Source organism: Opisthocomus hoazin, chromosome 1 (assembly GCF_030867145.1).
Source record: "Opisthocomus hoazin isolate bOpiHoa1 chromosome 1, bOpiHoa1.hap1, whole genome shotgun sequence".
Lineage (NCBI taxonomy): Eukaryota > Metazoa > Chordata > Aves > Opisthocomiformes > Opisthocomidae > Opisthocomus > Opisthocomus hoazin.
In genome coordinates, this window is record NC_134414.1 from 98,096,484 (window position 1) to 98,119,796 (window position 23,313).

Consider the following 23,313-nt stretch of genomic DNA (forward strand, 5'->3'; position numbering starts at 1 on the left):
AAACAGGCACAGAAATCTTCTCAGTTATTCCCACCTTTGGCATCAGCCATTTACATCAGAATGTGTCGTGGGCCCCTATCTGCTTATTTACAGCATCCATCATCCAGTAACTCCACGAGGCGCTCTTTAATATCTTCAATGCTAACTATACAATGTTATTAACCTTTTAGAAAATACGGTGCCTGCATGAATTTTCCACCACCTCAGCAACAACTGGGAAGCGCTGAGCTTTGTTTGGAGAGAAATAATTCATGAACAGGCTTTTCCAAAGAAAAACTTTAAAGCATTGGGGGAAAAAAATGAATGAGAGAACAAGGTGAAGGGAACTATTGAAGTATTTGTATGTGACAAGAGCAGTAAGAGGGTTAGGAGGGAGGAGGACACATAGACAGAGACCTCGGAGTTCTCCACAAATCTTTTGATATATATGCTATCAGCAAAGTGCTAGCTGGGTCAAAGTAGTAATAGGTCTCACTGAAGAAATGTTTCTTATAAGAAGCTTGTACCTGGTTAGGACCAATAAGGAAATCTTTCTTTCTTTCTTTCCCCTCTCCCTCCTCCCCCTGCCACCCCTTTGGTTTTTCTCACCCGCTCCTGCCACTGCAGTCCATGACCTTCACAAGAAAACGCTTCAGCTTTGATAACAGGCTGCAAGCCTCCAAGGACCAGCACTGCTTTCTGGGAGAGAAAACTGTTGCCTCACTCAGAATCCAATCAAAACCTGAATGTACCAAGTGAAAAATAAACCAAGGACATCATTATTCCGTCTCATTGTGATTTGGCTTGCCTTCAAATCTCATACCCTGTATATCTCAAATAGCAGCAACGCCTCCATTAGCTGAGCCTTCCAACGCTTTAATCAAAAGTATCTTTCAGAATAAAAAGCAGAAATGTCAAATTCAAATCACCTTTTAAATTCCTTCAATTCCCTGTGCTGCACACAATTAAAAGCCTTACCCGTGGATAATTTCCCGTACACCCAGCACACACGAGTGCAGACGCTCAGCCACGCGGGCGGGCGCCGGTTTTAGAAAGCAGCAAGCACCGGTGGGGCGACACGGGGGGCTCCCCCGCAGGCATCCCAGCTCACGGGCATGCTCCTGCAGGCAGCGTAACTGGCTTTTCACAAGTGAGAACAACTTCCAGACTTTATAAAAAATACGAGTTATTGGGCATCCCGCAGGACAATGCACATACCTAGTTCAGTGCACACTACAAGTAAATTTTTGCCCATCTTCTTCCTAAGTTTATATTAAGAATATCAGATACTGGGGTTTGCTGTTTATGCTGGGACACTTTTGGAGGACAAGAGACCCATAGCTTGCTTACACTTTGCTGACAGCCAGAAGAATAAAGTGGTTAAAAGAAACAGGCAAAAAGGGTTTGATTAGCCTGACTAAAAGTCTCTCTCTCGTTCTATGGTGCTCATAATCCCACGAGGTCTCAGGGATCTTTCAAAATCTTTTAGCAAAAGTAAGGTAAGCAAAAATGTGATATTCTGGGTCCCCAGCTAGGTCATCTCTACTCACTAAAGAGTTTTAAGCTTTTTTTGTAAAAAGGAATCCCCAAACCATTAGGATACTTCATAGAAAAATACGGTAGAAAACAAAACCACCCTTAGGTCTAACATACTTCTGTAACATTTCTATGAGGAAACTTCTACAACTGCGAGTTTTTTATCATTAGAATGATGCTAATTTGTCTCTGCTGAAGATGATGATCCTTCTAAAATGTTTTAAGAAATAAATTAAGCACAGATATGCTATCTTAACTGTTATCTTGTATGAACATATTCAAATGTACAAGAACATATGCTTTTGCTCGCATAATACTATTTCTTTCTTCTACATATCCTTGCAACACATACAAATTGTATTTTGCCTTCTGGAATGAAAAACAGCATGATAAAAATTTAATCATAGAATCATAGATTATTTAAAAAATATAGACTTAGAGAAAGGACCAGAAAACCTCCCAAATATTATCAGCCTCATGCTCTAAATAATAACCCCAAATTAAAATAGGACTTGCGACCACAACCAAGAAAGATTATGACTTTCTTAAAATCCAGCCTATCTGTCCTTCAAAACACACCATTAAAAATGTTCCGATCTGTTGCACATGTGGCAAATAACCTAGAAGGGAGGTCTCTGTGGTCTCTGCAGCGAGTACTCTGAACCCAAACAACTCCTTTGTTCCACATGTGTTTCGCCAGGAAGATGAAGGAGCGCGTTCCCTGGCGCAGCCCAGCTGGCAAGCCGTTCTGCAAAGCCACACTCTGCTAACCATTATTTCTGCTCTCCACAAAGCTCAGTCTTTGATAAGGCACAATCATTTAAAACTCCCGGTGCTGTTCTGCTTCCCCTGACAGCGATACGGTATTATCGCAAGTACATCCTCCTCAACGGCAACGTGATGTTATAAAGTTCTGCTAAATTTATCGAGGAGTCTTTTTTCCGGCGGTTAGCTATAACACAGTACAATGGTTATCCTCCTGAATAATAATTAAGCTTTGGGGTAACATTTAATTGAAAATGTACTGTGAAAATCAACAAGTCAGCCTTTTCAAATCAAGGCTGCTTGGTTCACCATCCTGTTCAATGTGATGCTGTCTAACAGTAATCCATGACAAAAATACATGAGCTTAATCCTGTTCCCTCTGGCGATCATTTAAGAATGTTTAACCCCTTGGACAATTCTGAGGCTCAGATAATTTCACAGTATTAGTCAAGGGTTAACCTTTTTCTACAAATACGGTACCTGTTCAGTTACAAATAACTCTACCTGTTCAGTAACTACATTCTATTAGTAACATAAATGAATTTTCTCCTCCTGAAAAAAAAAATTTAGAAAGTGAGGGGGTTAATTTTCACAGAATCGCCAGTTTCACATGCCGCACGCTGCCAGACTGCTGTTCCCTGAATGCGATCCCGTGCTCCATAACCACCCTGGAGCGAGCCGCGGCCAGCTGTGATGCCCCCGGGCAGCCCGGGGACCAGGGCCGAGGGAGCGGGTGCTAGGCAGGAGCAGACAGCTCCTACTGCACCAGCTGGGGAGCGACTTTACAAGCAGTTCCTTCCTCACATCCAAGATCCAAGAAATTTGCTGCCGTCCTCCTCCTATCTCACCCAGCTCTCTTGGGCCACAGCAAACCACGCGGCCCAGCGGAAGCCAGCTTTGCAACATGGCGGGGCTGGTGCTGCCCACCCAGGGCTCCCCCCAAGCTGCACGAGCACCACCAGGCCTGTTCTGGAGCAGCTTCAGGGTGAACCCCGTGCCCCACACACCCGCTGAGAGTTCGTGCCCATCAGCCGAACACAGAGCGCCTCCTGCCAAAGGGCTGCGGGGCGCGTCCTCTGGGATGCGCACCAAGGCATGGGGAATAAGCAGGGATAGCTGGGAATCCGCTTCAGAAATGCGCTTCTGGCCTGAGCTAAAGCACGGACCTGGATGGACCCCCCTGCCACAGTAAACCCGTGATAACTGGTAAGAGACCACTCATGGCCACCAAATTTCAGGCAGGATTAGTTTCTTTTCTGCATTGGCTCTGGTTTGATGATTAATTCTATTTTTAGTCACTACTTCGTGCAAATCCAAGCAGAGAAAGAGGATGCCTGTGTGCAACTGCAAGCAGAATTTGGTTCCATGTCAGAGTAAGGACGCAGAAAGAGGATTATATCTGCTAGAAAAAGAAATACAGCATATGATACTGAATCCCCAAGGGAGGGTGGCTTCTGAGATAAACTTCACAGTAATCTCATCTTAATTAAAATAAAATGAAATTTATGATATCTCATTTCTCTGACACTTTATTATTTAGGTGTCATTGTCACAGCCTCTGCAGAAACCTACGAAGAGACAGTCGCTGCCCCAAGGAGTTTCCAGTCTAACTCAGGCAGAACACTGAATAGCTCGGGGAAGGAGGTAAAGCGTTTGGCAATGAATAAATACCTTCATGTTTCCACAAGGTCATTCGCATCAGAAGTGAGAAAAAGCAGGAACAGAGAACCCACCTTTACTGCTGAAAAGGGAAGGGGTGAATGCAGAGGTGGATGGAGGATTGGAGAGGGGACTTTAAGAAAAGAGAAAGGGAAAGGATGGATTTAAAAAACAATGCAGAGGTCTAAGCGACTGCTGTCACCTCTAAGAGCAAAAAGTTTTCATCCAATATAGACAAAGAAGCAAAGCAAGCACAGGCAAGAAGTAGCAGAAATGACATATCCTGAATGAAGGCTGGGGATAAATTTGAGAGCATTATTTTGGACACACTTTGTCACATAGTGCAGATATGGGTTTTTCCTTTATTATTCAAATACAACTATAAAAAACCTTGACAATATTATACAAAACTATATCAAGAAAAATGCCATGCCCTTTAAAAGAGCGAGGATACAGGTGAGGAAATCAATTCAGCTAAAGAAGTGCTAGGATAGCTCCCTTTCATTTTAGATATGAACATAGTTACGTGACATAATTTAGCAAGTGATTTAATGGCTCGTCATGAATGCTATTCATCTGTTAGATGCAACTCTGGTTTTCTATTCATATTATTCAAAAGGTCTAACACAGCTATTTTTTTCTTTCTTTCACCTACTACATCTTCAGAGCGCAATTATAACTCTTGAGCTAAGCAGCAAAGATCTTTTCCCCCTCACTTAGCAAGCACCTGCCCAGCTTCCCTTGCAGCACTGTCTCCTCCTCAATGCTGAGGACAAGCAGTCTGGGCTGATATTGTGACTCCTTTGGAAAGAGCGTATACAGAAAAATGAAGACAATAAATCCTCTGTATTCCTCTCCAAAGAGGACCAGTGGAAAGGGCTGGGCACTTTGTGGTTTGCTCTAGAGCATGCCGTCTTCCTTTTGCCAACCAGGAGTAAAACCCCTTAAGAGAAACCCATGACATTTCTTCTTCCCAACCTCACCCCCAATATTTTCAGAAGTGAAGCAATCCGTCTCCTAATTATTTAATACTGACGACGACGATCTCATTATTCTGCCCCTTCTTGAACTGTCAGACTGTGTCCAACAAGTATAGGGACCTATCACTGCAGGACCTCTCGCTGCAGTACAAAACTGTCTGGAAAGTTTATAGCTCATGTAAGACTTATTTACTGCACAAGGAAACACAGTTTGAGTTCACCTTAAAAAAAGGTAAAGCAAACTATAACATAAGACCACACTTGCACCCTGAACTTTTCTGTTTTAAGCTTCTTTCCTGTCAAATGTAACAATATCTACCATTATATTCAGGAAGCTTCATCAGAAGTTAGTGACCATACAGTTCATTATATGTTATGGGGGAAACCGACAGCATGTATGTATTCCCATGGCTTTTATGATCAGAAAAATAAAGAAAAACAGGAATTCTATTATCATACAGACACAGGACTAAGTTGAAAGTGGAAGAGCCAAAACAGATTATAAAACAGGGGGCAGGGACCATAGATTAAGTCTGGACAATACTGACACTTGTTTTTTGCCCGGCACAATCAGTCTGGGGAGCCAGGGAGGGGAAGGAAGAAGAAAGATCATCTGGGAGCATGGCAGATGGATTTTTAAACTCTGTCGTTCTTTCCTTCTTGGGTCTCTTCAGTCCCCTACTCTTGGCATCCTCTGTTTTTCTTCTTATTGCACAGAAAGGATAGCTTTAAACTAACAAACGAGTGCAAGTCCGGAAAACATCCCTGTTCTTTTCTGGGAAGCACATGGGAGAGCTCAGCTGCTGCTCACTTTGAGCAAAACTGACACCCCTTCATTCGCTTGTTACCAGACAGTTCAGTGGCCAGAGAAGAGATCTCTTACTCCATAAGTTATTATTAAGCAGTGAAACTGTGTACGCCATTAAAGTTCAAAGCAATTGGTTAATCCTTTGATGTGTTGCCACATTATTAGAATAATGACACTACTTTTTTTCAAATGTATTGGTCTGTCTTCTCAATTCTTTCTTTTTTAACCCCATCCTTTAATAAGTGGTGAACCTCAGGAAGAAATGGGTTCTTTTTATTTGAAGGAGAGCTGGGTACTGTTACTGGAGCACTTCTTTTATATATAATGTACTGTGCATTACCCCCATAACAGAGGCGAAAAAAATGTCTTTATTTTCCCCCCCTGGTGCTCTCCTCCTTTAGACTTGGAAAGCAAACATATAAAAATGCATGCTGTTAGTGGGTTGCATAGCACTACACTGCTCTGTCAAAGTGAATATTGTGATAAATATTGTCAGGCTGTTCATACTTACAATCATCTTCCACTTCCTCATACCAAAGCATGTGAGCAGACATGAAATCTCTCCACAAAAGAAGAGGAAAAAGGAAAACAACAGCAAAATATTTCTTGGCAAAGTATATTCCAACTTTGCTGCTCCAGTAGCTTTTGCCGAACTAGGCTCGTCCCTGCACAGTGACAGATGTGTCCCTGCACCAGCCCCAGCAGCTCTGCAGAGGAGGAGGGCGCAGGCAGGACCCTGGTGGGATGCAGCTCCGGGCTGGCTGCCGGCAGGGTCCGTGTCCCGGGCAGGGAGAGGCAGGGATCCTCACTTCCACCCGGCCGGCATGGTAACTAATGCCAGTGCTCTTTGGAGGCCCCTAAATGTTTCAAATTCCAGGACCTGCGCAGAAGCAATGCTCTGTGCTTCCCTCAAAACAGAGTTGATTTCCCATAATAGGACAGCCCATGCACTCGACATATAAGGCTCTGCTTCCATGGTGGCATGTGCAATGGATTTAAATTCAGCGTTACAGCTTCCCAAGGAACATTCAGCGCTACAGAGCAGGGTGAAGACATTTACTGCTCCCTTTGTGCAGTTCCCCTGAGAGCCCTATGAGACAGATTTGCCCCCTCCCCAGCAAACGAGCCCCAGCCCAGCCCCAGCCAGGATCCTCCTTTTTCGGGAGAGGACCGGTAACCCTCCCTGTATTCAGCCGTTCTCTCCCAGACGAGACCTTTCGGAATTGCAACCTCTCTCCCAGGCAGGGGAAAATATAAACAAACCCAAAAATAGTGTCGTTGCCAGACTGAGTGTGCAAACACTAATGCAGGTTGTGATAAGTCAGTAGCTGCTTTAAAAAAAAAAAAAAAAAAAAAGGCTATTGCCTTACCATTGACCTTTCCACTCCCAACAGAACCACGCGGTGCTGCTGCTATACACAGCCCAGAAACACGCCGCAGAAGAAGCAGAGGCAGGACCGTATGCAAGCTGCCTTTCACTGCCTCTTCCAAACAGCGGGAACATCTCTCTGCTCCCAGATCCCTACAGCTGCTGGTCTCAAACAGCTGGGACACGGGCTCACGCCCTCCCCCTGCATTCAGTCCCAGGCCACCTTAGTTTATACAGGAAGGAAAAGCAGGCATCCACACAATGCTTGGGAACGGGGCTGTGGTGTCCTTCACCAAACCCAGATTTTTACAAGGCTGCTTTCTACAGTATATATTTTGTACAGTATATGTGGACTTTAGAGACAGGCCATAAAGAATCACGTTATTAACTCATGGCTTCCATTGAAAAGTCATTTCAAAAAACACTCTTATACTGTTCATTATTTTTTAAAATCTATCCCTAAAATAGTGAAAAATGTTATTTTTCTGTTTTAAAGGTTAAAGTGTCTAGTCAAGGTGATTACAAGTTTATAAGTAAATTCCTGTATTATACAGAAAAATAAACACAAAAATGAATTGCATAATATACCCTTACAGCCACTGGCATTTTCTACACCGATAGTCAAATTAATACCCTGGAGAACCTGGATGTACAGTACACGCCAACAGACTCCTAAGGATTAATTTGCAGTCCACAGGAACTGAAGTCATGAACTGATGTAGAAAATAATCTGAAGCAGAGCAGAGCACACCGTGACAGCAGCAGCATTTTGATTATTTGAGGGAGAAAGAGACTGAGCAAACTCAGGAAAGGAACTGCTTATTGTGCAAAAGTTCTGTTTTAAAATATCTAAGGTCATCCTTGATAGCACATGCTGTCAATAACCAAGGCCCAGTAATGTACTTAGAGCCTACAAGTGAAAGTTATCTTGAAGGCAGGTGTCTAATGCTAGTACTGTGATCCTCCTGGCTCCTATTCATTTCAAGGTGACAAACTTTTTCTGCAAAACTTTCCAGGTGCCTAAAGCTCTGTTTCTGAATACGACCAGTGGGCCTTCATCTCCTCAGAGCTCTGCAGTCTGTTTTACACCTAACTCTAGTCACAATCCACAAAATTCATGAGGATTAGTCATCCTCTCTGACATATCTTTAAGAGCATCAGAGAATACTCAGATCAGGCTCTGCAAGAAATGCAGTGCTACTCAATACTTCCTTCTAAAAGATGGTTCAAAGAAGTGTCTAGTGGTAATACTTACAACAGCTCACAAATTAAACAATTTGATGCAGGAAATCCAGATTTGTTTCCCCTCTTCTTGTCGGGGGAGTTCAAACTCCTTTGTCTCAAGAGAGACAATTCTTTACAGGTTCTTTCACAGAAGTGCAGAAACCTTCAGCCTAGAAACATTTGCCCTTCCTCCTATTGATGCTCCTCCAGTCAATGGGAAAAGAGTCAAGATTTATTGGGACATACAGAGAATAACAAAAGTGAGTGTTCAAATCTACTGGGTTTTCTGATTGGTTTTGGATTTTTAGGGGTTTTTTTGCTTGTTTGATTTTTTGTTTTGGGGGAGAGGTAAAGAAAATTGAGAGGCTCTTAAAAACTAAATGCTATTTCAGCAGTTATGAATACTGTAATTGGTTAACACCAAGAAACGTCAACTCTACTGAAAAGAGGTTTTATCTGCACCAGTCAGCCCCTACAGACCAGCACTGACAAGTCTACATTTACGTTGCATGTATAACCTGGAACAGGTTTATCATTTTGGCACATCAGGTTTGCTTGTTAATAGGGTGTTTGGGTTTGTGGATAGTTAGGGCCTGGCGGTCGGAAGATGTCGTGCTGTACGGAAAGGTAGGCCCCCCCCTCCTCTCCTGATAACCAGTAGCGTTTAGCCCATAGGTGTAAGCAGACGGAAGTGACGCTGTAAACCTAAGCTATATAATACTGTGCTACCCGTCAATAAACGCCATTTGCCGTCCACCACATTGGTGTCTGCGAGCTGATGGCCCGAGCGGCCTGGGGTTGGTCGCCGTGCCGTTCCTGAACCAGGTCGCCACGCCAACAAAGGCAACAAGTGGTGCCGAAACCCGGGAAAGACTCGCCTGGAGTCGGGTGAACGGCGGCCGGAGCGGCGGGACCAGCCCGGCGGGGAGGACGCTCCCGGACCAACAAGGAGGATGGAAGCCCTTGTGAAGGTCGTATCGCAATTACATAAGCAGTGGGGAATTGATTGTAAGCCCAAAGATTTTACGCTCGCAGTTGCGAGGCTTTTGCAAATTGGGGTCATTGACCAGCCGGTGGATATTCTCCACCCTGAGGTGTGGGATAAGTGCACTAAAGTGTTAGCCGAGGAAACGATGTCCTCGGGTTGTGGGAAAAAGCTTAAGTCGTGGGGGAAAGTCGTGCAGGCCCTGCAGAAAGCTATACAAGAGCAGGAGACCTGGAAGGCGGCAAAGAACTGTTTGTTGGCTACCCCAAAATTGGGAATCGGGGCAGCTACACAGACTTCGCACCCCCCAGACGATAACGGTTCTGCTGAGCCTAAAAATCAGCAAGAGGGCGACACGTCCCCTCAACTCCCGGACCCCGACCCGCTTACAGAGGGAGAGAAACAAGCTAAATCCTTCTGGGGCGGGTTAGCCGAGGAGGCTAGGGGTGCCGCGAAAGAAACAGAGTCTAATAAAGTCTGGGCCACACCACCGCCCTATGCGCCCCAAGATGGCACCGAGCACAAAGGGGAAAGGCGGGACGAAAATTCCTTTGGTGATAACAGGGAGGAAGCGCTAAAGTTATCAAGCGCACACAAAGGGGAGGCGGAGGAGAACAGGGGGGAGAGGAGCGGTAGGAGCGACCTAGAAGGGGAAAGGGGGCCAGCGGGGGGCAGAGAGCCAACCGGCGCGTGCATTTCAAAAGATGCGCCTGTTAGGTGGGCACCCCACCGAGCGGAGGGCGGGGCGGGCCCGGGCGGGGGGAGGAGCAGCCCGCCCATAGGGGAGGGGGCCAGAGCTCAGCAAAAAGGTACTGGAGACCGGAAGTAACCAGTCAGTCGAGTTCCGACTCCGAGTCAGACACTAGCGGGGATGAGTGGCTCGTAACTAATTTAAGTTTAGAAGAGAAGAAAACAAAGATAAATAAAGTCAAGAGCCAAAATATCCCCATCCAAATTAAAGAGAAACTGCGAGGGGGAGAAATCCCTCTCACGGACTGGAGGAAAATAAAGATTACGTGCGCCGACTGGACCCCATCGGCCGCGCTAGCGTTCCCGGTCCAGGTGACGGACGGGGGACAGAGGGTCCACACACCGATAAACCCTAAGGATATACAAGCGATTGTTAAGGCAATCGCAGATAAAGGCCTTAATTCTGCCATTGTCTCCGCCCTCATAGATGGTGTCTTCGGGGGAGACGATATGCTCCCGTTCGATATAAAACAAACTTGTAGATTGATCTTTGACGGGGCAGGGATGATCGTTTTTAAACAAGAATGGGAGGACAACTGTGCGAGGCAATTGGCCCAAGTAACTGGGGCAGACCATCCACTGCATGGCTCCAGCCTGCAGCGGTTAATGGGCACAGATCCCACCATGATTACTCCCCAGGCACAAGCCCAGGGCCTGCGGGCCCATGAAGTCATTACAACTACTCGTGCGGCCAGAGAAGCTATTCGCATAGCCTCTAGAGTCATTGCCAAACCATCGCCATGGTCCACAATTAAGCAAAGTGAGAGTGAGAGTTTCACAACATTTGTGGATCGTCTCCAAGCAGCGGTCGATTCATCAGCCTTGCCTGTGGAGGCAAAAGGCCCAGTCGTAGCAGAATGTTTACATCAGCAGTGTAATTCGACAACCAAAGAAATCCTGCGATCACTATCAGCAGGGTCGTGTATCGCAGACATGATTAAGCATGTCGCGAAGGAAGAGCATCTAACCCCGATCCAGGTGGCTGTTCGCACCATACTAGCCAGAGTAAAACTAATGAAAACTGTGAGTTTTTGTTCACAGGACCGGATCATCGGACACCCCCGTAACCCGTATACCCCGGTGACCAAAGAAGATGACAAGTCAGCAAACGTTCTGTCCAAGCCTGGAAGTTCCTCACTATCAGAAGTTGTGTTACAAAATAGGAGGGGAATGGATATTCTTTTCTTGCGACAGGGAGGCCTCTGCGCTGCATTAGGGGAAGAGTGCTGTTTTTATGCTGATCACACCGGAGTAGTCAGAGATACCATGGCCAAACTTAGAGAAGGTCTAGAAAAAAGAAAAAGAGACAAAGAAGCCCAACAAGGATGGTTTGAGTCGTGGTTTAACCATTCGCCATGGTTAACCACCCTGATATCCACCTTGATAGGGCCGATTGCGATGATCGTAATGACACTAATTTTTGGACCCTGTATACTGAACAAGATCGTGTCATTCGTCAAGAGTCGGCTAGAGAAAGTTAACATCATGTTCGTAGAACACCAACAACTGCTTTAAAAATGTACCTACCCAGTGTTACCCTCAATCGTCCCTAAAAGTTAACTTCTACCTGTTTACTGTGCCTTATGTTTTCTATTCAAGTTTATAGCATATACTTTTTAACACTACTGTACAATATAGAATAAGAATAACAATAGAATTTTTAAGATTATATTTTAGCTAATTTACAAATGCATTTGTCTAAGGTACCTTATCTTTGTAATCGTAAGATTTTAATATTTACATTTTTTAAATTGTAGTTAAGGTTAAGTAAGGTTAAGTCTGGCCAGATATTAAGTTTAAGTCTTAAGGTTAAGTATTAACACTTTTATATTTTATATTAACCTATTTAGTTAAGCATAAGGAGGGGGGAAATGTGGATAGTTAGGGCCTGGCGGTCGGAAGATGTCGTGCTGTACGGAAAGGTAGGCCCCCCCCTCCTCTCCTGATAACCAGTAGCGTTTAGCCCATAGGTGTAAGCAGACGGAAGTGACGCTGTAAACCTAAGCTATATAATACTGTGCTACCCGTCAATAAACGCCATTTGCCGTCCACCACATTGGTGTCTGCGAGCTGATGGCCCGAGCGGCCTGGGGTTGGTCGCCGTGCCGTTCCTGAACCAGGTCGCCACGCCAACAAAGGCAACATGGGTTTCTTTTGTCTGAAGCATCATTAAAAGCTCTGGCTTTCTTCACCAACAGAGAGCGAATCACAGCCTCGCTATAGATCTGTCATAGAATCATAGAATCATAGATTGGAAAAGACCTCTAAGACCATCAAGTCCAACCATCCACCCAACACCGCTATGCCTACTAAACCATACCCCGAAGTGCCACATCTACATGATTTTTAAACACCTCCAGGGCTGGGGACTCAACCACCTCCCTGGGCAGCCTGTTCCAATGTCTGACCACTCTTTCAGTAAAGAAATTTCTCCTAATATCTAATCTAAACCTCCCCTGATGCAACTTGAGGCCACTGTCTCATATCCTATCGCTAGTTACCTGGGAGAAGAGACCAACACCTGCCTCACTACAACCTCCTTTCAGGTAGTTGTAGAGAGCAATAAGGTACCCCCTCAGCCTCCTCTTCCCCACACTAAACAGCCCCAGCTCCCTCAGCTGCTCCTCATAAGACTTGTTCTCTAGATCCCTCACCAGCCTTGTTGCCCTTCTCTGGACACGCTCCAGCACCTCAATGTCCTTCTTGTAGTGAGGGGCCCAAAAGTGAACACAGTATTCGAGGTGTGGCCTCACCAGTGCTGAGTACAGGAGCACGATCACCTCCCTACTCCTGCTGGCCACACTATTCCTGATACAAGCCAGGATGCCGTTGGCCTTCTTGCCCACCTGGGCACACTTCTGGTTCATGTTCAGCCGGCTGTCGACCAACACCTCAAGCTCCTTTTCCGCTGGGTAGCTTTCCAGCCACTCCTCCCTAAGCCTGTAGCATTGCATGGGGTTGTTGTGACCCAAGTGCAGGACCCAGCACTTGGCCTTGTTGAACCTCATACAGCTGGCTTCAGCCCATTGATCCAGTCTGTGCAGATCCCTCTGCAGGGCCTTCCTACTCTCAAGCAGATTGACACTCCCATCCAGCTTGCTGTCATCTGCAAACTTACTGAGGCTGCACTCAATCCCCTCATCCAGATCACTGATAAAGATGTTAAACAAGACTGGACCCAAAACTGAGCCCTGAGGAACACCACTTGTGACTGGCCACCAGCTGGATTTCACTCCGTTCACCACCACTCTCTGCGCTCGGCCATGCAGCCAGTTCTTTATCCAGTGAAGAGTACACCCATCCAAACTATGTCCCCATCTGTGTCATCCAAACCCACCCATCTATGTCAAGTAACCAATGTATGCTCGATAAATGGTGGTAGTCAGAGGCCACCTGCCTCACTCTTCCTCCTAGATGCCGCAAGTGGCAGGCTCCGACCTGCAGCAGCACGGCTCGGTGCTCTGAGACGACAGCGCCCGGGCTACAAAAGGGAAAGGAGCAAGCTTTGAAGTCACAGGGACATTGGAAAATGTAGAAAACTTGGAACGATAGAAGTATATTTTTTTTAAATGATTGCTGGCAGCTCTAGTTTAATGTTGCCTTCCTCTTTCACAATCAGTAATGGGTTAAATGAAAGAAAATAGTCTCCTTCACAGTAATGATCAGGGTGATTTTCAGCCACCCATTAACAAACACTTTATACAGAGGCTGTTTATTTTCCTGCTTGAGAGCTCTTTTCAAAACCCAAGTATTGATAAAGTTGAAAATATCTCCTTTCTAATGGTATGAGCGTGACAGTAATGCAGAGTTGGAGAAAATGCCGCAGAGGCCAGTAGCGATCTGAAAACAAGGCCCAACAATAAACTGCCTGTTCAGGGACCGTTTAGGAGACTGGGTTCAGCATGCGTCAGCATGACCTTAAGAAAGAAATGGATTTCAACATCCAAATTTGGCAGACAAGTTTATTGTCTCAGCAAGCTAAACCAGAAGGGAGGTTAGGACTTGAAGATAATGGTCAAACTTTAGACTGGACATGGGAACCAAGTTCTCAGGCCTCTGACTCTTCCTCTCCCGTACCATATTAAAGGACTTCTCTGTCAGGGGAAAAAAAAAAAAAAAAAAAGACACAATTGGAAAATTATGGCTTTGACAGAGAAAAGAAATATTACAGTAGCCAGAATAATTTATATGGGAGGGGAGGTCCCCAATTCAACATAAATAAATCAAATGAGAACTTCACATTAACAAGCTCCACAGAGCAGCAAATCTTCGACCTCACTGTAATTTACTACGATGCAAGTACCAAACAAACCCCCAACAAAAGGCACACCACACTGCCATTTATGTCACCTAACACAGACAGAATGTCCTTTCCTGTTAACACATAAAACAAGAAAATAACAAATAGGTAGCACGCTGCACAAAACTGATTTGCAAACCTCTTATGACTTTTTAAACATCCCAGTGGCACACATTGTTTGCCAATACAACTCAGCATCAGGCAGAGCGCTTACAGCATAAACCTAAGGCAGACAGTATTTTGCTTATAATTTCAGAAAACTTTTCAACCTTTATTCCACCCTGTTTTTAACTCCCTGCCAGCGCTGACCTAAAAATATCAAGGCAATCCAAGCCCATTGCTCAGTTCAGCCATTAGGCTCAAAACAAGACGTCTCTGTGCTCTTGCCAGAATTTGCAACTCTATCACATCTATCCGTGTGGGAAGAAGTGCTGAGCTCTAGGGACTCTCGGACTGATGTGCAGGGAGAACTGCGGCGGGAATCTTTTAAGAACTACTACGCAGTGTGGGGTTTTGCCCTGGTGGGTAGACCGGCTCCGAGTCTTTTTCTTATTCACTTCCTGTTATAAAAAAACCAAACCACTTGTGTGTCAGCAACAGAGGAAAAACAAATCTTCCACAGATTTATCACAACAGGAGTAAACAGACAGCTTCTGATTTTCCTGTGAAATCAGCAAGAAAGAAGAAGAAAAAAAGGAAAATATTTCCAATGTGAGCCACTGAAGAACTTCTTTCTTTTGTTTCTTAGCCTATTTTTACTTCAAAAATTAATACATTGTAGAGGTTTTTAGTACAGGTTGCAAAGGTGTTGTGTTTTTTTTCTCTGTATGCTTATTTGATCTGCAGACCAGAAAGTAAAAGACAAGAAAAAAAAAAACCCACTTGCTCTAAATTCTGAAGGAAGTAGTGGGTTTTGGCTTCCAGAGTGGAAGAGATACATATAAGTTTATAGACAGAAAATTAGCAGTCAATATAATAATTAAGGCAAAGCTCGCTCATACGTAAGGGGCTGTTAGAAACCATCCAGTTTCCATTTAATGTATTTTGATATCATGAAACACTTCTGTCTGGAAACATGCTCTAGCGTATGAACCAGCATATTAGTTCATTACTCTGTGTGTGCTCTCCTCAAGTAAGCTATCTCCTTCCTGCCATAGTTGCTGTGGAATGCGGGTTATTCTTTTTTGGAGAGCATCTAGGACAAAGAAGGGCTGGGCTCACCTCTTCCTAGTTCAACATAACAAGTAACACTCAGAAAACAAGCAGCAATCACTATCTGTTTTGGAAAGCTTCAGCGAAAGAACAAGTCCTTTTTACTTAGGGGAACTCTCTCTGGGGCGAGGTCCCACGCAGATTTAGCAGGGTAGTATTTGCTGCCTCCATTTCCTAGCCGCATAATGTTCCTGTTTTGCAGATTTTTATTCTCAAATCCTGTCAATTCTCCAACTTCGAGAAACTTTCACCTCAGCAGAAACGAAATCAGTTTTAACTGGAGTCAGCTGGGCCAGACTACTCAGCAGATATACTGAGCCATCAAAAGGAAAGTGTAAGAAAGGATAGCAAATTATATAAAAACTCATATTAAGAGTACAAAGAAAAGAAGAGGAAGAAGATTTTAATTACTGATATATACATGGTAAGAGTCCAAGTAATAAAGAGGAATTAGAATAACTAATTTATGCCTATAAAATATCTGGTCTTAATCTCTCAAGAGAAGCTCAGATGACCAGAAGGGAGAACATCTTATTAACTAATATTCCTTTCTCTAGATTCAGGCGTGTAACTCAGTCCAATCACTGTAAGTGTCCCATGTAACCTACAGAGAGGATCCTTTTCCAGACAGTGTCTGAGTATCTAAAACAGGTTCCTGCCCCAGTCTGCCGTCAGGGGTGTGTGGGTGGGGGTGTCTGACTCTGACTTTCTCTTTTTTTTCCTACCTTTGGTTGTGTGTCTAGACCATGAAAGGCCGAGATCGGACTGGCCCTCTTCTCCCCATCTTCTCAACATCCACAGGAAGAAAACTTGGTCACACAGACCAGAAGGGAGACACAGTGCATCACATGAGGTCCCCCAGTTCAGCAGAAAGCCCTTTGGTGCAGTTACGTTCTCAGGGTGGGTCTAGAACACACGTGAAATAAATTCCATTCTGAGAGCCATTGCAACTCACCCAGGGGAAGTCTGTATTCAACCTCATCAACGTTACAGAGGAACTGATCCCAGACTCCACAATGAGCAGTTGCTTAAACGCAGCTAATAACTTGATTACTTGCATCACATGTAAATCGTGACATACTAACCACTTTTTATGCACACACATGTGTTTGCATGCATGGATGTCACTGAGAGACGGAGTGCACGCACAAGCAAGTGCTGGCGATGGTAACACGCGTGTGCATACCAACACATCTTTTAAGAGGACTCAATTTCACAAAGTTGAAAACAATTATAAACCCTCATCAGTAAGGAGAAAGAAGTTCAACAGAGCAATGTGAACGATAATTGGAAGATGTTTGAAAACACTGCTGAGGTGCCTACATGTCATTACTAAGAAAAGAAGTTCCTCTCAAACAACTGCAAACAAAACCAAATTTAGTCTAGAAGAGAAGCAGGTATTTACAAAACAAAAGCAAATACAATACATAAGGAGCAGAGGAAAAATGCCAAGCTGATTGCAAAGAATATCAATAAGGAACTAAGAGGTAATTGTGAATCAGTCAACAATCCATACGTACAAGACAGCAAATTCACCTAGGTCTGCAGGCGAGCTGCATCAGCTCTGCCAAAGACAACTCAAGGTCACTTTGCATAGCAAATGTGTTAGCTGCTAACATAAACACAGATTTCTTCAGGGAAAACACAACTCAAGGGCCAGCCGCCTACGCAGTATCCTGGTCACCCCATCACGTACTCCCTGAGCTGTACTCTGCTCCAGTCAACTTTTCAGCTGTGGCCAGTTTTGACACAATGCTTTATGAAAGCCACAGATAAACTGGAGAGCACTCAGCATCACAAATACCCAAACAAGCGGTTTTCTTTGTAAAGAAAGATTGAGGGAACGTCATGTGTTTGGTCTGGAAAGGAAAGGCGAAGGAGTACATAGCTGCTGCCTTTCAGCATCTAAAGATGACACTGCTTTATTATTTTTCACAAATGCCAAGGAGATGGACATCTTTTGAGTAAAGCCAACTCAGTTTTGATATTAGGAGAAAATTGTGAGTACCAAGTTACTTACATACACACAGAGGTTGTCAAACCCTTGTAAGTGGAAGTTTGTAAGGAAAAGTTTAACACATTCTTTCAAGGGTGACAAAGTGTATTTGATCTATCTCAACCCTTGCAGTAGAAGAAATCTAATGCCTTTCACCTCCTTGTTTCTGTAACTCTCTGAAACAAGAATTACAGACTAGTTAATACGACCTGTCACATACAGTTCAAGTTTGTATTCATCTCATAAGCAAAATTAATTGCGCTGTGAAAGGAGAGCAGCCTAGTGGATACAGGAGTACACTGACAACCTGGAGACCTAAATTCTATTGGCAGTTCTGCCAGTCACTCATCGTTCAACTTCTGGTTTTTTTTTCTTTCCCATGTAGAAAATGCACACTTACGAGCTAAACAAATGCTAAACACTAGCATGATAAATTATCATTTAAGATATGTGACAAACTGCTTAAAGTATAGGACTATTAAAGGTCTGTGTTTTAATTACATTGATTTCACCTTAAGTGCCCCGGATAACAATTGCTCAAAGCCTTCGTTACAGTGGCAAAAGACTGTCACATTAAATCAGTGAAGACTGGGTTATTATGACAGCAAATTATGATGACAAAATTCTGTTAGTTCAAGTCTAATGAGACATTACTACACACACTAGGATGAATGTAAAATTATTTCTGTATGGGTCTATGTGCAGGTTCGTACATCAAGATGATGGCAAAATGAGGTTAATGCAAGTCTGCAGAGCTAACATTACAAATGTCAAGATGATTGCAAAATAATGCTGCTGCAAGTGAACTATGATTAAAAAATAAGACACTAAACACAAAAATGTGTTAAGGGAATGTAAAAATGAACCCCCAGAAAATAACATCAAAGAAAATTTCACTTCAAGCAAAAGAGATACTGGATACCACCAGTGCTGCAAAACACTTCCTTGCCAAACTGGCCAGTGCTGCTCAGGAGGGCGCAAAGCCAGGATGAGACTGCCTTACAAGTAAGTGCCTATAAATTCTTACTAATAGTATCACTAGGAAATTTTTTCCACTAAAAAGAGGTAATTAACTTTGTAGAAATAGAAATAATTTTTGAAAAAGGGCTCAAGATTATTGTCCTATGACAGAATCTGGTTTGATCGGGAAATTCCTTCCTAAATTTAATCTTATTGATGTTTTTCTCTCTTGTATTTTGGTGGGGTCAGAAGCACATGCCTAAAGAGCAAATTATCCATTAGTCCCACAAGAAATTAGTCCAATCTTAGGTAAATTCAAATATATAGGATCCATAGCATTATAAGAATAAACAGGTTACACACTTAATATGCAAAGTCCTCATAATATTTTAATGTGATTAGATCAGTAACACCAAAGATCTGCTAGTATATTTCCTTAGTGCAATGTTTAATTAGTAATTCTAACATACCAGAAAAAAATAAAAACTAATTCAAAACCTGGAAAAGAGTCGTCTTTTTTTCTGCATTTGAAGTCCTTCTACCTTCCTATCATCTTTCTATCTACTGCTAACTAGAAGAGATGCACTTCATTTCTAGTTTGACAACAGCAGGTACTCTGTGTCCTTTCAAAAGACTGGCATATCTATCTACCTGTCCATATATCTATCGATCTGTCTGTAATGTTTTCCATGAAGTAGAGGAGGCACTCTATCTACTTATCATCCAAAATTTGTGATACTTAATTCCTGATGAATTACACTGGTGGACTTAATTGCTTTGGTTAAATAACAGGCTTTGATAAGTAGTTTAGGTAGTGCCTGACCCTTGCATAAATTTCTTCCATCTAGTAGAGAAGAAAATTAAAAATTTATTTTTCTTGCAGATTTATTAGTTTTTATTAGGTGAGCTACCCATCCCATAAGAGAGGAAGCCTACAGAGAGGATGACTTTCCCTTGGTCGAGGAGTACTGTGTGAGGGATCACTTCAGCAATCTGGACGTCCACAAATCCATGGGCCCCGATGGAATGCACCCACGAGTGCTGAGGGAGCTGGCGGATGTCGTTGCTGAGCCACTCTCCATCATCTTTGAGAGGTCCTGGAGGACAGGAGAGGTGCCTGAGGACTGGAGAAAGGCCAGTGTCACTCCAGTCTTCAAAAAGGGCAAGAAGGAGGACCCAGGGAATTACAGGCCAGTCAGCCTCACCTCCATCCCGGGAAAGGTGATGGAGCAACTCATTCTAGAGGTCATCATCAAGCAAGTGGAAGAAAAGAAGGTTATCAGGAGTAGTCAACATGGATTCACCAAGGGGAAATCATGCCTGACAAATCTGATAGCTTTCTACGATGCCATGACTGGCTGGGTAGATGAAGGGAGAGCCATGGATGTTGTCTACCTAGACTTCAGCAAGGCTTTCAACACAGTCTCCCATAACATCCTCCTAGGGAAGCTCAGGAAGTGTGGGCTGGATGAGTGGTCAGTGAGGTGGATAGAGAACTGGCTGAATGGCTGAACTCAGAGGGCTGTCATCAGTGGTGCTGAGTCTAGTTGGAGGCCTGTAACCAGTGGTGTCCCCCAGGGGGTCAGTACTGGGCCCAGTCTTGTTTAACTTCTTCATCAATGACCTGGATGAAGAGTTAGAATGTACCCTCAGCAAGTTTGCTGATGACACCAAACTGGGAGGAGTGGTAGATACACTGGCAGACTGTGCTGCCATTCAGCGTGACCTGGACAGGCTGGAGACTTGGGCAGAGAGGAACCTGATGAAATTCAACAAGGGCAAGTGCAGTGTCCTGCACCTGGGAAGGAACAACTCCATGCATCAGTAAAGGCTTGAGGCGGACCTGCTGCAGAGCAGCTCTGTGGAGAGGGACCTGGGTGTCATGGTGGACGACAGGTTGACCATGAGCCAGCAGTGTGCCCTGGCTGCCAAGAAAGCCAATGGGACCTTGGGGTGCATTAAGAGGAGTGTGGCCAGCAGGTCGAGGGAGGTTCTCCTCCCCCTCTACTCAGCTCTAGTGAGGCCCCATCTGGAGTACTGTGTCCAGGTCTGGGCTCCCCAGTTCAAGAAAGACGAGGAGCTACTGGAGAGATTCCAGCAGAGGGCTAGGAAGACAATCAGGGGGCTGGAGCATCTCTTCTACGAGGAAAGGCTGAGGGAGCTGGGCTTGTTCAGCCTGAAGAAGAGAAGGCTGAGAGGGGACCTTATAAAATCCTATAAATATGTGAAGGATGGGTGTCAGGAGGACAGGGCCAAGCTCTTTTCAGTAGTGCCCAGCAACAGGACAAGGGGCAATGGGCACAAACTGAAGCACAGGAAGTTCCGTCTGAACATGAGGAAGAACTTCTTCACTCTGAGGGTGACGGAGCACTGGAACAGGCAGCCCAGAGAGGTTGTGGCTTCTCCTTCTCTAGAGATATTCAAGACCCACCTGGATGAGGTCCTGTGCAGCCTGCTGTAGGTGACCCTGCTTCGGCAGGAGGGTTGGACTAGCTGACCCACAGAGGTCCCTTCCAACCCCTGCCATTCTGTGATTCTGTGATATTCAGCAAAACAACAGAATGGCAAATTCTCAGTAAAAAACAAAACAAAAAAAAAATCTTAAAAAGGTAACTTATTTCAGAGATAAGTACAGAGTGACTTGTGCATTTTTCATGATTTTCAAAACAGCTCCATGGCTAATAAATTAGTAGGTAGAATACAGGAAAGGAGATCAAAATGATGGGTTCAGGACTCCAAGTCTCCTAGAGACTAAAATTTGTAAGAGTCATTATCACTGCATAAATTACATCAATATTCATATAGCTTTTCTGAAGACACGCATACATACCACTTGAAGGCATGCACTGTTTAGAAGATTGGGAAATCAGTACAGCCAGCCACTCACTAATTTGTGCAGTTGCAGTGAACCTACTCCAGCTAAAGTTACCTGTGAATCTGAACTGAACGTAGGAAAAAAAACACCAACTGAAAGTGACAAATGAAGAACCATACAGCGCACCTTCACCCGGCCTGAAGGTTTTAATCTTCCTAAATACATCCCAGTAAAGATATTCACTGTAACAGCAGTGAGATAAGATGTGTAAAATTCACTGAATTCAGTGCTGTTTTGTAACACAGAAAAAGAACAGGCGATGGAAAAATGTACTAAATAATTATTTTTTTTTAATCATTAGTGACAAACAACAGAAATCAAACGGCACCAAATAATTACAATGACACGGAGAAGGTCTAACTGAGGAGTTTCAAAACTTAAAAAGTCTATTTTCTAAGGAATTATTTCCAATCTTAATTGTTTTAAAACACTTAATTTCATTAGTGCACCTTACATTACAGGTTGGTTGGGGCTTTTTTTGAGCATGTTAGTTGTTTATGCAGTATGTATACAAATGCTTATGTGATTAGACCTGAGGGCTGACAAAAGTCCAAAGGGATTGTGTGCTGTGTGTAAACAACTGCTTCCTCTAAAAACATTTCATGTAAGTTTAAAAATGTAATTTGGATCAGAACTGGGGAAGCTTTATTATTAATATGGAAAACGGAAATATTTGGCAGTCTTTTCTGTTATAGATCCTCTTACATACAGCCCGAGTGCCTACATTCATATGGACAAAATGCACCTCACACTATTTTTATGCAGTAAATCATGGATTATGCATGTTACATAAGTAAAACTAGTTGGTATATTAACATTGGCGAAAGCGGGCTAAATTTAAAATTCTCTAAAATTCATCAATCTATGGAAGACAGAGCAACATGTCCCATACGGAGGACAACAGCATGGATTTGGAGAGAAAAGTATTGGTTACAACCTCAACCTCTGTAGACTTTTTATGAGAGTTGCAGATGCCTGAACATAATTTATCTAATACTAGTTTAGGTGCTTCATGGTAATTTGCCTGGCCTATACTCCCTCCTCCTGAAAGGCACAGGTCTTCCATAGACCCTGGGTAAGAACCACTAGCCCAAGCCCATAGTTCCAGCCACTGTCAAACATATTTCAAATGGCCTGTGTTTAAACACCTGATTTATTCCCTATCAGTGCAGCACAAGTAATGACTTTTTTCCCTTTTTAAAAAACAGAAAAAATATTTCAGATTAAAGTACTCTGTCATTCAAAAATCATTCCAGTGACTTTTTCTCCCAGTTTCATAAATGTAGCCATATTGATCTTCTCATAAGGATATTCTTCACCAGCACCAGAATATAGATGCATCAAAGTCTACCAAGGCTACCAATACAACTGAAAAATAATTTTTAATCCAAAACACACAAATAGACTTGAAGTGGTTTTATGATGCTACATATTTGAAGTACAAAATACATCAAAAGCCACAATAAGTACTGTGTAAAACTGTTTCAACATCAGCTGGATGAAAAGTACCAAATGCAATGCCCATTTAAAAAAAAAAACTCTCCTGGAACTAAAAACCCGTATTTGTGATCATGGTACCAGTCTAATTTTCAGAAATTATAATAAGAATAGAATTAACAGACACAGATATGAAGTAGTGGGAAATGGACTTTACATAGGGAAACCATGCTTCATGTGTCTGGTAGGGTTCTTTGAAGGAGTCAGTGACCACACAGTCAAGAGAAACCTGATTTATACAATTTAAAGAATTTTCAGCACTGTTCCTCATTAAAGACATTAAAGGAACAAAGATGTCATTGGATCCACTTTCTCTCACAAACAAACAAGTTATTGAAAAACAAAAGGGAAAAAAAGGCCAAAAGCAAATGTGTATGTCACCAGCCAAGTTTCACAGAGATCAGTGTCAGGGCTGGTC

General features: G+C 43.5%; 1 protein-coding gene across 16 annotated transcripts in view; it reads right to left on the reverse strand.

The window, feature by feature from the left end:
* Nucleotides 1–23,313, reverse strand: part of DMD (dystrophin) — a 1,341,705-nt gene that overhangs the window by 1,139,357 nt on the left and 179,035 nt on the right. The window contains exon 1 of one of the 16 annotated variants that reach the window (XM_075430186.1): nt 6,239–6,541. The exons of the other annotated variants lie outside the window; for them this stretch is intronic. Within the exon in view, the coding sequence (XP_075286301.1) occupies nt 6,239–6,281 (43 nt within the window). The 5' untranslated portion in view covers nt 6,282–6,541. Of the gene's footprint in view, nt 1–6,238; nt 6,542–23,313 lie in introns of those variants that run through there. 16 annotated transcript variants of the gene reach the window in all.